General features: G+C 33.3%; 3 protein-coding genes across 3 annotated transcripts; 1 reads left to right on the top strand and 2 right to left on the bottom strand.

The window, feature by feature from the left end:
- Positions 1-19: 19 nt before the first annotated feature.
- Positions 20-1,741, bottom strand: LOC114394647 (phenolic glucoside malonyltransferase 1-like). The gene has a single exon (XM_028356313.1). The coding sequence runs from the start codon at positions 1,660-1,662 to the stop codon at positions 229-231; it is 1,434 nt and encodes a 477-aa protein (XP_028212114.1). The 5' UTR covers positions 1,663-1,741; the 3' UTR covers positions 20-228.
- A 3,679-nt stretch (positions 1,742-5,420) lies between these two features.
- On the bottom strand, positions 5,421-7,041 carry LOC114397623 (phenolic glucoside malonyltransferase 1-like). The gene has a single exon (XM_028359757.1). The coding sequence runs from the start codon at positions 6,959-6,961 to the stop codon at positions 5,531-5,533; it is 1,431 nt and encodes a 476-aa protein (XP_028215558.1). The 5' UTR covers positions 6,962-7,041; the 3' UTR covers positions 5,421-5,530.
- Positions 7,042-10,429: 3,388 nt separating this feature from the next.
- LOC114397708 (phenolic glucoside malonyltransferase 1-like) lies at positions 10,430-12,613 on the top strand. The gene has a single exon (XM_028359883.1). It carries the CDS (start codon positions 10,926-10,928, stop codon positions 12,363-12,365), a length of 1,440 nt encoding a protein of 479 aa, XP_028215684.1. The 5' UTR covers positions 10,430-10,925; the 3' UTR covers positions 12,366-12,613.
- The last annotated feature ends 2,392 nt before the right edge of the window (positions 12,614-15,005 follow it).

Raw genomic sequence — 15,005 nt, 5'->3', positions numbered from 1 at the left:
ATTTATGAAGGTAAATAAATACTCGCATAAATAAATTCTGATTTTATGAAGGTAAACGTTACTGTTACACCATTTTTGGGTATACATACAGCATTACTGATTAATGTGAAACCCATCAAAATTAAAACGACAAATACTGGTACAAATAAATTCTGATATTGTGCACTTTTTTCTTTCTTGAATACATACTCAAATCTTAAGATGCACGTTTATTCAAATCTGTCATCACTACTCATCTGACACTCCATGACGAAACAAAGTGGCAAATAGATCCATGACATGTTTATTAAGAACAAGCCCAACTTCAACACCACCATTCCCATCCTTGCTCTCTGCCAACCCAATGGTTAAGGCTCTATCCACCGATGTTATCTCCACCTTAGCAGGCTTCCCCCAACCAAAATCACTCCCATAGACCCCAAATCGATTAGACCCTGCAACTCCCAAGATTTCAACTCTCTCTTTTGCCAAAGACGCGTGTTTAGAAAACACACTATCCGCCCCATGAAAAATCCCCTTTTCTGACATCTCTTTTATTTTACTATCAATACTCTTTGCAATAATAACAAAAGCTTCTTCCTTTATGAAGTCCAGTGGGTCAGCATCCACCAAACGGCCCCATACACAGTTACCAAAATAGTTGTCAGGGATTGGTGGCTCCAACCTCGCCCTGCAATCCACCGTGAACCCAAAAGAAAACTTCTCTTTCTCCTTTTTAACTCCATGAATGGCCTTCGCAATGCAAACTACCGCATAAGCACATGTGAGAACAAAGGACGACAACCTAGGTGGCTCTGATTCTTCTCCTGTTTCAACAATGTCCCATTTGGACAACACCCTTTTCCTTAACTTCTCCAAATCTGCTCTCGTGAGCGCGAACGTAGCTCGAACATGATCCTCGAGTCTTGGAGGGAAAGGTGCAAGCTTTAAGCACCTCCCGTCGCTGTTTTCAGTAGGGAACAATTTGGTTAAGACCTCAGTCCAAATGATTGTCAAGTTAAGTCCCAAGTCACTTGGGGTTTTGATGACTGATCTGTCAAAGAAAGGAACCAACTCTGGCGCCAAAGATGGTGATGATGACTCTGAAGATTCATCATCGTTGGTTTTGCATAGAGATGACCAAGCCTTGATGAAAAGGGTCGAAGATTTTCCATCAAGAACGGAATGGTGGGTGCTGATTCCTATGCTGAATCCTTTGTTGGGGAACAGAGTGATTTGAAGAGAGACAATAGAGGCATGAGAATCCGATGAATCCAAGTGGGGTACTAAACAACGTGACTCCGATGCTTCGTGGGGTGAGTTATCAAGCACGTGGTTGAAGTCAGCTTCGGATTCAGCCACCAGCACTGAAACGGCGTCGCCTGGGGTGTATTGGACGATGGGGTTTGGGGAGTCATGAGGCCAAACCACGTTGCCGGCGAGAGGGGGAAAGTGTTGGAGGGTGTGAGAGAGAGAGGTTTTGAGCTTTGGAACGATTTTGGAATAGAAAATGGATGGGTCTGATTGGGGTGTTGGAAGCGTGTAGAAGAAGATGCGTTCCACGGGGTGGAACCTGAGCCAGAAAAGGTCGAAGAATTTGAGAGAGAGGGATGTCGCTGTTGCTGAGGGAGGGGAAACGCTAAAGTGGTCGTGGATTTTGATGTTGTGAGATTGAGAAGCCATGGTAAGGAAGGAGAGGAAGTCGTTCTGTTTGTTTCAGTTGGTTGAAGATACCGTCATATATACAGTACTCATTTAACAAGGTATCACTCGTCTGAGAGTTTCATATAACTCTAACCTCGAAAATTTCATATAAAAATAATAATAAAATATTAATTAAATTTTTCAACAATATAATAAAATAAAATAATAAATCATAAATTTCATAATACTTAAATAATTAAATCTAATAATACATCACTATTAAATAATAATTTATAAATATTATAGTAATAATAGATCATTCTCATCAAGAATTTGATGTTATTAGAGAATAAAAATTTGATATTATTAAAGATTAATATTTTTGTATTTAAAAATAAAACACTAAATAAAAATATGTAAAAAATAATCCAAAATAATTTATATTTTAATATAATTTTTTTAATTTAATGACTCGTTGACTCGGGTGTAAATTCAAAAATTTTTCAAATTTATTTAAAATTTATAAAGTCTATCCATAACCTACTAAAAAAATTCATTCAAGAATCAACTCATAAAAAATAAATAAACTCTTAAATTCGTAAGATTTGATAATCATACATTTAACTCACGTGAAATTGTGACATGAATACAGGCGTTGATGTCCATGAATGGTTAAGAAATGGAAATAGATAATCAATACTATCTGTCTTATTCTATAAAAAAATTAACAAATAAATGAAAAAATAATAATTTAACAAAAAATATTAAAGAGTCTATACAAAATCTATTAAAAAAGAATTCATTTAAGAGTTAACTCATAAATGATAAATAAACTTTTAAATTCGTAAGAATTAACGACAAAAGTTTAATAACCATATATCCATCATGAATGATTAAAAAATGGAAATAGATAATCAATATTATCTGTCTTATTCTATAAAAAAAATAAAAAAAAAATAATTTAACAAAAAATATTTATCATTAATTTTTAAAGTTTTTTTTAGCCCATAACATTAATATTATTATAAATATAAGTAAAAAAATATAATTAATATTATATTAAAATAATTTTTTTCTTACATAATAATTATTATAAGACACACAAACTATATTTAGATATAAGATATCAAAACGTATGTCCCAATTCCCAAACCAGCAAATTTCTCCAGCTGGGTCGATTTCTATGTGTGTATTGAAAATGTTAAGTAAAGTAAATATTCACTAAGAAAGTGTTTAGTCAGAGAAGGACATTGTCTCTGTCATTGTAAAAAAAAAAAGTAAAATTGTAAATTTCTTTTCTTTATTTGTTTTAGAATTACAAATTTAATTTTTTATAATTTAATTCACGAATTTATTCTTATTGCTTTAGTCTCTAATCCAAAATCGAATGTTGACCATAATTTATCAACATTAATTATCATATGTTACATTTTTATTGGACTTTAATTGTCACGTGTTTAATTTTTATTGGAGGTTATTTTCGTGCATCTAATTAGGGACTGAAATAAAAGAATTATAAAATATTAAGAAAGTAAATCTGAATTAAATTATAGAGGAATTAAAATCAAATTATGAAATAAATAGGAAAAATAAATTTATAATTTAAAAAAATGATACAGGATTGTCTGGCATTGTATGTTGGCCATTATACTTATTGCAAATAAGAAAGAAAATAAAAAAAAAGGGATATCTCAAAATTATGGTGTAGATATTGAAAGAACGGAAGAGATAATTAGAGAAAAGGATATCTCAATGTATATTCATTTATTTTTTTGTTTTTTCTCTCATTTTTATTAAATTTTTAATGTTTTACTTATTATATCTATTTGTTTTCCTTTCTCATTTTTTACCCTTTAGATTCACTCTAAATTTGAACAATATTTATATTTTTCGAAAAAGAAAAAAGGTGAGGATAAAATTGATGAATATAATAAGTCACATGATAAAAAAAAATAAAAAAAAGTGATAAAAGAGAGAAAGAAAAAAGAATGTTTATATGTTTTTCTTAATGAATATATTATGACGTCAGATGTGACTAAAATCTTGTTGTTGTTTTGCTCCTCAGGTACATCGATCTGAGACGGCAACGCGAACAGAATATATTATAAGATGTTATTTAAAAAATTAAAAAATATATTATATATATTATATTTCATCTGTTAAAAAAAAACTTATTTTCTATCTTGAACTTAAATATTAAAAAATTTAACTAATCTTATTCTTATTTATTTAATGATATTATTACCAAAACATATTTATATAATTGTAATTTTATCTTAAAAAATTATATTTTATTTATGATATTAAATTTTAATAAAATATTTTAATAATAATCTTATTTTTTTTACTTGAGATTAGTAAAATTAAATTATTTTAGTTAATTTTTTTTAGTTAGTATAAAAATAGCTATTTTTACTTATTTATGAGTGTAGAGTGAGTATCATATTTGAAAAAAATATTCAAAATAAATATTATATTTAACTTTTTAATGTAATATTTATTATTTTTTATACTAATATTCTTAATAAATATTAATTTAGTTTTTTTAATATAATATTAATATTGACGTTAGTTTTATAAAATTATTGTTATCTTTTATTTATTTATTATTATTTTTTCATTTATGTAACATTGTATAACAATACTTATACTTATTTTTAGACGGAGGTAATCTTTTGCAAAAGTATATTCTTTAATAATAACGTTAGCCCCTTTTTTTCTTCTTCTTAACGTTAGCCCGGCCTTTGTTTAAGATTCTCTTGAAAGTTTTTGGTAACACCAGCGAAGGTTGACCTGGCTTTTGTTTTTCGTGTTTTGTTTTTTCTTCTAGAAAATTAATGAACCTTTCAACATGCATTTTTGTAGTATTTTCTTGAAACTCGACATTGGAAATCTAGTCATTGAAAATTACCAGTTTAAATTGTATGTTAATGATAACTTGCATTACGAGACTATTGAACCGCATCTAGTTAACTACTTATGTTGTTTCAAGTGCTGTACCTAGATGTTAAGACCAAGGTTAATGATAATAGATACTTATATATTATAAATATTTATTTAATATTTTTTTATCAAATCATACTATTCTTCATACTTATACTATTCTATTCTCTCTCAAAATGTTAAATTAAGTGTCTATACATTCTTATCCCAAGACTAATCAGAGTGAAGGCATGTGTACCTTGATTCATTATTCAACATTTGTAGAGTTTACTGAGTCATGATGAAAGCGCAGTTATGTTTGAAAAATTGTGCTAAAATTTCAACCCGTAAACTTTAATATAATGTTTTCTTAAAAATTTAAAATATTTGTAAATAATTCTAAGTGTTTGAATTTTAAACAAAAAAATTAATTTGAAGGAAAATGTTACTGTTTCACCCAATTTTTGGTATAACTATAGCGTTACTGACTAATATAATAACCCTCATAATGAAATAACAAAACTTGAGCAAACAAATTCTGATTTTATGAAGGAAAATGTTACTCTTACACCCATTTTTGGGTATACGAGTGAAGAAAAAGAGAGATAAAAAAAATAATAAAAGGGGCAAAATATTGTAGATGTGATAAAAGAGAAAAAAAAAGTAAAATATAATTAAATACTAAATACTATATATGTGATATCATGCACCTACCGAAATGTAAAACAAAATATATATATATATATATATATAAAAAAGCAGCTGCCGAAGTTCTTAAAGGCTTGCTTCGCGAGTCTGTCTATTTTATAGTTCTGCGGTTTGTTGTTTTATTTTAGCCATGTGCAGGAAAATATATACTATGTGCAAAAGAAATGTTTGATGCAAATCTAGAAGACTTTTGATGTTTTAATAAAATAACAAAACGAACAAGTTAGTGCACTTTCTTGTTTCTAGTTTCGTCAATATGCATGTTCCGAATTTATGATCAATCATCTAACATTCCTTGACGAAACAAAGTACAAAAGAGATCCATGACATGTTTCTTCAGCACGAGCCCAACTTGAACACCATCATTCCCATCCTTGCTCTCTGCAAACCCAATGGTTAAGGCTCTATCCACCGATGCTATCTCCACCTTAGCAGGCTTTCCCCAACCAAAATCAGTTCCATAAACTCCAAACCGGTTAGACCCTGCAATTCCCATGATTTCAACTCCGTCTTTTCCCAAAGACTCATATCTAGAAAACGCACTCTCCATCCCATGAAAAATCCCCTCATCTAATATCATCTTTATTTTACTATGAATACTCTTTGCAACAATAGCAAAAGCTTCTTCCTTTATGAAGTCCAATGGTTCAGCATCCACCACATGCCCCCACACACAATTGCCAAAATAATTATCATGGATTGGAGGCTCCAACCTCGCCCTGCAATCCACTGTGAACGCAAAAGCAAATTTCTCTTTCTCCTTTTCAACTCCATGAATGGCCTTAGCAATGCAAGCTAGCGCATAAGCACATGTGAGAACGAAAGATGACAACCTAGGTGGCTCTGATTCTGCTCCTCTATCAACGATGTCCCATTTGGACAACACCCTTTTCCTTAGCTTCTCCAAATCTGCTCCTGTGAGCGCGAACGAGGCTCGAACATGATCCTCGAGTCTTGGAGGGAAAGGTAGGAGCTTCAAGCATCTCCCGTCGCTGTTTTCATTGGGGAAAATTTTGGTTAAGATCTCAGTCCAATTGACAGTGAAGTTAAGTCCTATCTCACTTGGGTCTTTGATGGCTGTTCTATCAAAGAAAGGCTTCAACTCTGGAGCCAAAGATGGTGATGATGACTCTGAAGACTCATCATCATTGTACGTTTTGCATAGAGAAGCCCAAGCCTTGATGAAAATAGTTGAAGATTTTCCATCAAGGACGGCATGGTGGGTGCTGATTCCTATGCTGAAGCCTCTGTTAGGGAACAGAGTGATTTGGAAAGAGACAACAGAAGCATGAGAATCCGATGAATCCAAGTGGGGTACTAAACAACGTAACTCTGATGCTTCGTGAGGTGAGTTATCTAACACGTGGTTGAAATCAGCTTCGGATTCAGCAACCACAAGTGAAACGGAGTCCCCTGGGGTGTATTGGACGGTGGGGTTTGGGGTGTTATCAGGCCAAACGACGTTGCCGGCGAGAGGGGGGAAGTGTTGGAGAGTGCGAGAGAGAGATGTTTTGAGCTTTGGAACAAGTTTGGAATAGAAAATGGATGGATTTGAATGGGGTGTAGGGAGGGTGTAGAAGAAGATGCGTTCCACGGGGTGGAACCTGAGCCAGAACAGGTCGAAGAAAGTGAGAGAGAGGGATATTTCTGTTGCTGAGGGAGGGGAAACCCTTAAGTGGTCGTGGATTTTGATGTTGTGAGAAGCCATGATAAGAGAAAAGAGGATGTGTTTGTTTCAACCTTCGAAGATATCGCCTTAGATATAGCACTAGTCGTGAGAATAATATAGCGTGAGGCTTTGTTGTTGCATTCTCATTCCACAATAGGCAGTAGATGCCAAGAAGTTAAAGGCAGATTTTTTTTTTAAAATAGTGAGAATCTTACATTTATTTTCTTTTATTTTCTCTCTCTTTTACATAATTAAATCTATTTTTAATGCTGATGAATTTATAATTATATTGAAAAATATTTCTTAAATTATTTAACATTTGAGAGAAATAAGAGAAAAAGATAAAGAAATGATTGATTTGATTAATAATATGATATGATAAGAAAAAAAACAATAAATTATTGATTAGATATTTAAAATTTTGAATTTTTTATATAATCATTCAACTATATATACAAGACAATAAGAAAGTTTTCTGTACACATTTTCTTTTTTTTCCCTCTTTTTCTTTTATAGTTTAGAAAATCGAAATAGATAATTATTTGGATAAAGAAGGGATATTCATTCACTCTATTTGGAGTGGATTGAGGTAGAAAAATAAGAGAGATAAAGAGAAAAGAAAAAGACAGTGAAAAACATTGGCAGAAATTAACTATAGGTGATTTGATGAAAAAGTAAAAGAAATAAAAAAAAATGAGAACTGATATCAAAGAAAAAATGAACATATGAGAAGTTACAAGTATTACTATTAGTTATCCATTTGGATATGAGATATGAAAAATGAATATCCTGATTTTCAAACCAGTAAATTTCTCCAGCTGGGTTGATTTCTTTTTATTTTTTTTATAACGAGCTGGGTTGATTTATAAGTGTGTATTAAAAAGGTTAAGTAGAGTAATATTCTCTAAGAAGATGTTTTCAAGAAATTTTGTCTGCCATTGTATGCCGGCGAATATTCTTACAGTAAAAAAGGTAAAAAAATCTAATGGTACGGTGTATATATTGAAAGAACGAAAGACATAAAAAGGTAAAAGAAAGAATAATTAATTAATTATATTTATATATTTATTTTATTTTCTCTCTTATTTTTTAATTATATTACTTATTACGTCTATTTTTTTATTTCTCATTTTCAACCCTATAGATTCACTCTAAAATAGGACAAATTTTATATTTTTGTAAGAAAGAAAAAAGAGAGAGTAGAATTGATGGATTTATCAAGTCACATGATTTAAGAAAAGAAAAAAAAATAGGAAAAATGAAATTAAAACGAGATAAAAGAGGAAAAGAAGAAGAATGAATGCTTACATTGTTTTCATAATGCATATATATACAATGACGTCATGGGTGATTAAAATTTTGTTGTTGTTTTGCTCCTAAGTTACATCTCAGACGGCAATGGCCTAATTCGATTCTTACATAAAAGAGGAAAAATATATTCTTTATTATTTTACTTGTTAAGTTAAGACTTAAGATTGTTTTAAAAGTTTTGGGTGACACAAGCGAAGGTTGACCTGGCTTAATTTTGTTTTCGTGCTGCGTTTTTTATTCTAGAAAATGGAGAATTCAACATGCATTTAATTGTAGTCTTTTTAGACGGCCACATTTGTAGCAATCTCCCTCATACATGCAATGACATTTAACAGTTGACAACTCACATCATAAGATAAAACTAATTCCAGGGAGGGTGGACTTATTATAAGTTGTGTTTGGCGTAAAAAAAATAATAATGGCTTTTGGATTGATTTCATTTTACATTATTATGATGTATTGTATATATCTTATCACCACCTCTTTTTTTTTTTTTTTTTTTCTGTCGCCCATGCACTGAGCTTTATATGCACCTCCACGTGGCGTGAGGATGTCAAATTGAGCTTCTTTGACATTTTAGGTCATTCTATAACATGATTTACCAGTTACGTACGTTTTCTTGAAATTTGACATTTTGGTATCTAATTCCTTGGAATGGAGGAGAGGGAATTTGGGGCAGAAAGGGAACAGGTGTGAAGGAGGGTTGGTGGATGACGATAGTGTTTTTGGTGGTGGTGGGTGGTGGATGGTGGCTGGAAGGGAATGTCAGTGGTGACCGGCCGCCAATAGTAGTGGAGGTGCTACCGGGATAGTGGTGTGAAGGGTGCCTAATATAAAATTATTTAATATTTTATCAACATAAATAATCAATTATACAGTGACAGTTCAATAATTTCGGTCTATGAAAATCACATGTTATATAGAATATATATGTTTTGTTCAACTGCTTATTAGTTATTTGAGTCGATATTTTTAGTTAGGTCGGACCTGAATATTAATGGCTGTTGAAGGAAAAACATTAATTAGTAGGCCAATCTAGGGAGTTTCCAAAGGACCAAATAAAAGTGACATGAACTGAAACATAGTTAATTAGGTAAAGGGCCTAAACATTTAGTTATATTACATGTTTAAGCCTAATTAAACATTTAGCTTATGTTTGGATAAGAGTCGAATAGGTCGTGTCTGGAAATTTTAGATAAAATTTATGTATAATGTTAAGATTAATATAATTCATTAGAAATTTTACAATAATTTCTCACAATTTCATAAAATAATAATTACAAAAAAAATTAGAAGATAAATTAATTATATATATATATATATGGTACATTAATATACCTTTAAAATGTTCTTGTTAATTTAAAATCTGTTGTATAAACTATTATTATAAATATCTTAATTAAATAAAAAATTGTGCCTATATAGTATATATTTATTACATTATAGCATTAATTGTTACATTAATAACTTTTTCCAAGTCTAATCTACCTACTACTGTTATGTAATCAATGACAATCAGAAACAAAACTACGAAAATAAAGAACAATAAGAATTTTACGCAAAAATCAATACTGAAAAGAATCACAGACAAATGAGAGAAATTTACTATGATCATAATTGAGTTACAAGAGTATTGGAAAATAGGTATAAATGAAAAAATAGGACCTAGGTATGTGAGGATTAATACTATTACCTGTTTCACCTCATCCTACTTATGTCATTGTCATTCCTGTATTATTTTTAATTTTATTGAAAATTACTTCGTTCAATTTTGTATATAATCGCAAAAAAGGATATATTTCATACTCAATAAAAAAATTAATTAACTTCATTATATCATTTTTAATTAAAAAATTATTTTTTTCCTTAAACTACCATTTTTTGAAATTTGTTATTAAACATGAAAAAGTCTCTTGCTTTATTAATTGAAGAATATTTTGAAAACAATAGATTTCTTTAATTAAAATTTGTTTATATTTTAAAAAATAAGAAATTAATTATAAGTGAGACGAGTGTAATACGTATAGTTGATAATAAATTATATATTTTAAAAACTAAAATGAAGACAATTTTAATTTTAATTTCAGAAATTTATTTACCATTTTTCTAATTCTCCATAATATACTATAATATTACAAGAGTTTCACCAATTTAAGGACTAATAGAGGGTTTACTCTTGCTTATATATATAGCTAACCCCGCAATTAATGGTCAACACAGCTAACTTATAAGCATTTTCTTTCACATGGCTTCTTCTGACAACTCCATAAAGATCCATGAGCACTGCCTCCTTCCTCCTCATCCCTCGGCAACTGCAACCTATGAAACATTGACAATGGCAACCCCTTTATCTCTCCCTCTAATCTTTTTTGAACCTTCTCATTTAGATCTTTGTTCTTTCTTTTAACCTTCTCATTTGGATGTTTATTCCGCCTAAGAAGAGAACCAAAAAATCCAACCGAATCCTGGACAAATGGGTGGCCAAAAATAAATCCTATAATCTAAATTGTTGTCATTCTATATTTTTGAGTGAATTGTTTTTTTTCACCCACTTTGAGTAAAAGGCTTACGAGTCACACGGGACCTTATGCAACTTTTACTCAGGATACAACAGCATCTGGCTACTGCCCACAGTGTTTCACGCAACAAACAGATTGATAAGTACTTACTGTGTTAAGTCTTTGGTTTTCGCATGGCTTCTTCCGACAAGTCCATCAAGATCCATGAGCACTGCCTCGTTCCTCCTCCCTCTGCAGCTGCAACCCCTTTCTCTGTCCCTCTAACCTTCTTTGACCTTCATTGGCTAAGGTTTCATCCAGTTGAGCGCATCTTCTTCTACTCTCTTCCTCTTCCTCACTCCGACCATTCTTCTTTCTTTGACAAAGTGGTTCCAAAGCTCAAAACCTCATTGTCTCATACCCTCCAACACTTTCTCCCTTTAGCCGGCAACATCGTTTGGCCTTCTGATTCACCCAAACCCATCATCCAATTCAACCCTGGTGATGGTGTTTCGTTGGTCCTAGCACAGTGTGATGATGCACTATTCAATCACATGTTGGACAATTCACCCCGTGGCGCCACAGAATCTCACACTTTGGTACCCCACTTGGAGTCATCAGATTCTCTTGCCTCAGTTATGTCCTTGCAGATAACGCTGTTTCCAAACAAGGGCTTTTGCATAGCCATAAGCTCTCACCATGCTGTTCTTGATGGAAAATCTTCAACCATGTTCATCAAGGCTTGGGCATATGCATGTAAATCCGGTGAAGAGGAATCACCACCATCTTTGGTTCCGGAATATTTAGAGCCTTTATTTGATAGAGATATCATCAAAGATCCAACAGGTCTTGAAAGTGTGTTCATAAATAACTGGACACAAATCGCATCTCAAATGAACCCTTCTCACACCAGCAACGGGCGAAGCTTAAAGACTGTGCCACAACCAATCAAGGAAAACTCAGTTCGAGCCACGTTCGAGCTCGCACGAGGAGATTTGGAGAAGATAAAGAAAAGGGTGTTATCCAAGTGGGAGTTAGTGGAGGAATTAGCAGAACCAGTTTTAGCTTCTTCAAAGCCAACTACTTTGTCTACCTTTGTCACTACCTTAGCATATGTGTCTGTCTGCATTGCTAAAGCCATTCATGAAGCCCAAAATGTACAGAAGTTCGTTCTTGGGTTCACTGTTGATTACAGGGCTCGGTTAGAACCTCCAATCCCTGAGAACTACTTTGGCAATTGCGTGGCTTCTCATATGGTGGATACACAGCCACATGACTTCATAAAAGATGATGGGGTGGCCATTGTTGCTAAGAGGATTTGGAGTAAAATAAAAACGTTAGATAAGGGAGCTCTAAATGGACTGGATACAATTTTCTCTAGGTTTATGACTATGAGAAGTGAGGGAACTATGGCAATTGGAGTTGCGGGGTCGAACCGATTTGGTGTTTATGAAACTGATTTTGGTTGGGGAAGGCCTTCCAAGGTGGAGATAACATCCATAGATAGAGGTTTAAACATTGGCTTGGCAGAGAGCAAGGATGGGAGAGGTGGTGTTGAAGTGGGGCTTGCTCTAAACAAACATGTGATGGATCTCTTTCATACTATTTTTCATGCAGGATTAAGTTTTGACTAAGGGAGCTATATGTGTTAATTATTTGCTTTTGGACTGCATTATGTGGCTCTTTTATCTTTATCTTCTATTGTTTTAGTTTCTGTTTTAGTCAATAGGTGGTTCCTACACTTTAGGAGCAAAGGAGCAAGTTAGGTTGTTATCCACATATTGTTAAAATCTTGGTAATGTGATAGTTTTTTGTTTTATTTGAATTATTACAAATGTACTGCTGCTAATGAATAAAATTTATCATTCCATTCCTTCTTCAATTCAACGCATTCCTCTCTGCTTTGCTCCTGTGCTTTATTTTTTCTTTTCTTCCATAAAACCAACAATATGCTTAAATCTGAGTAATTTGGCAAAGTGTGATTTTTCCCCCTATGCTTTTTCCACTCATTAAACTATTTGGATTCAACCATTATGTTTGTGTTGATCGAAAAGCCAAGCACGTGAGATAAGTTTCCTATCTTGCGTTGAATTATTGAATCTGTTTTGGGTAGAGCAATGATAGTTCACAACATTTACAGTATTCATTTTCATCCTGCAAAGCATGTGCTATGTTCATAAATAAATAAAAGAAAAAGTGTGTAATTAATTATGGCGACTATCTGTTTACGCTGAAGTTTGGTAAACAATCGCTAGTCTGAGTTAATTGCTTGCGAGATCAACTAGTGAATCTCAGGAGCATGCCATTTGTGTGTTTGCATTAACTGTAAAGCCTTTAATGTTCATCGTTGCAACAAACATTCACTGGTTTGAGATTTGCAGAAAGTAAAATTCTTTGACAGAAACGAAATGCTGGAAGTAAATTGACAAGGGAAATGTAAATTATAAAATTTAAAGGATCAGCAAGTTCATTCGATCGAATGAACCATTTAAAAGACAGGAATTATAAAGTGAAACGTAAACTGCATTGCACTTGAAATGTAAAGTTTACTGAAACTTAAAATGGTTCACAATCATACATTCTCCTTGCGTACTCGTTTCTCTCTGCGCTGGGTACTTTGAGTATATAAGGATTTGTAGAAATGATCTGCGACCTCGAAATCTGACTAAAAAACTGCTATATATAGACATTCGAAAATAAACTGCCCTAACGGTCGAAACACTATCCTAATGCCAAGTGTCCTGCTACGTACACCTTGCATGCACATAACTGCTCCTTAGAACGGTTATCCATATCGCTCAAAGTCGAACTAATTTTGTGAAGTTTTGTCAGAAATTGCGCTAAGTCCAGAAATCTTGTTGCCTTGACTTCGATTCGACCATACGCCAGCTCGATTCGCCCAATGGTTCGAAGCCCTTTTTCTTGTCTTAGCCTTATATTTTGTAAATACTTCCTTGAACCTGTGAATCCTTTTCAATAGACTCTTCTTTCTTTTCGAATCAAACAGAATCTGACAAAATTCGTATTTAGAGCATATTTTTAGCTCATAAAAAATATGGGCTAACAAATTGCCCCCAAAAAATGTCTGCTTCGATTCGAGATCGAAGGAAGATGAGAAGTCGACATTTTTTCTCTTCTTCTACCAGTTTTCCTGAAATGGCGACATGATTGCACGTTTACTGGTAACCGTCGCCTCGATCTCCCACTACCCATCATTAATTCCACTTTTCTAGGCAGAGTGGGACACGTGTCACGCTGGGAAGTCGGAAGGGAAATCTGATTTGATTGATTTTTGACAATTGATTATTATTATATTGTTTCTTCCTTTTTAAAGTGAAACTCCATAAATAGCGCCATAAACTCCAGAAAAACCCTTTCAGCTTCTTCGCTTCCAAAACCCTTCTTCTTCTAATTCGTATCCACTACCTCCGGCGAAACCTTCTTATTTTCAGATAATCATATCAACTTGTTACTCCTTTCATCATCAACCTCACCATATCTCTGAACTTTGCCATTGTTCCTCGTGAATTCAAGCTTTTACTCACTGATTCTACCAGTTAACAAACCCTTCGCAAGAATCATCCCTTTTCAGATTTCTTACGATGTCGCAAGGACAAGCAGTTCCGTTTGCTGGGAAGTGGCAACACTTTACAGTCAAGAATGATGGAGAAAAGGTGGTTCCAGAACCACATGGTGACGCAGAACAGATAGAAACCTGGGAATCAGAGGTGATGATCCCTTTTGCAGTGGAAAGAACGGTTTACGCTTTTGGTGGACCCCTGCCAGACAAAGCATCACTTTCGAGTAAAATGAGTAAGGTATTTCCCTGCTACCAAACTTGCGAACCTAGGATTTTTGATAGTGAGCCTTACAACTTTAATTGTTTAAGCAAACCCAACAAACTCTTTCGATCCGCCCCGTCAATAGCCCATAGGGATTACCTGCCTTGGCTTGATCGAGTCGAACAAGCGTATGAGGATTTCTGGAAGACATATGGCATCTTTGATTTGATACAATTTTCACGATCTGATCCTGAATATCGACCAGAGATGCTGATAGCAGCTATGCACTTCTTCGAATCTTCTACCAACACCTTTCAGTTTAAGTGTGGTATGATGACCCCTACTCTCTTAGATGTGGCCGCCCTCACAGGCCTTAGGCCTAGCGGAGAAACTTACGACCCCACTAATTCTAGTGATAATATCAAGCTAGTATATAAGGAGAACACCTTTTCCCAATATATAGCTGAACACAAAGGACCAGTCGAAGAGGAG

The sequence above is a fragment of the Glycine soja genome, chromosome 18 (assembly GCF_004193775.1).
Source record: "Glycine soja cultivar W05 chromosome 18, ASM419377v2, whole genome shotgun sequence".
Classification (NCBI taxonomy): Eukaryota; Viridiplantae; Streptophyta; class Magnoliopsida; order Fabales; family Fabaceae; genus Glycine; species Glycine soja.
The sequence above is the reverse complement of the archived record's forward strand: the minus strand, read 5'-3'. Positions and strand labels throughout refer to the sequence as shown.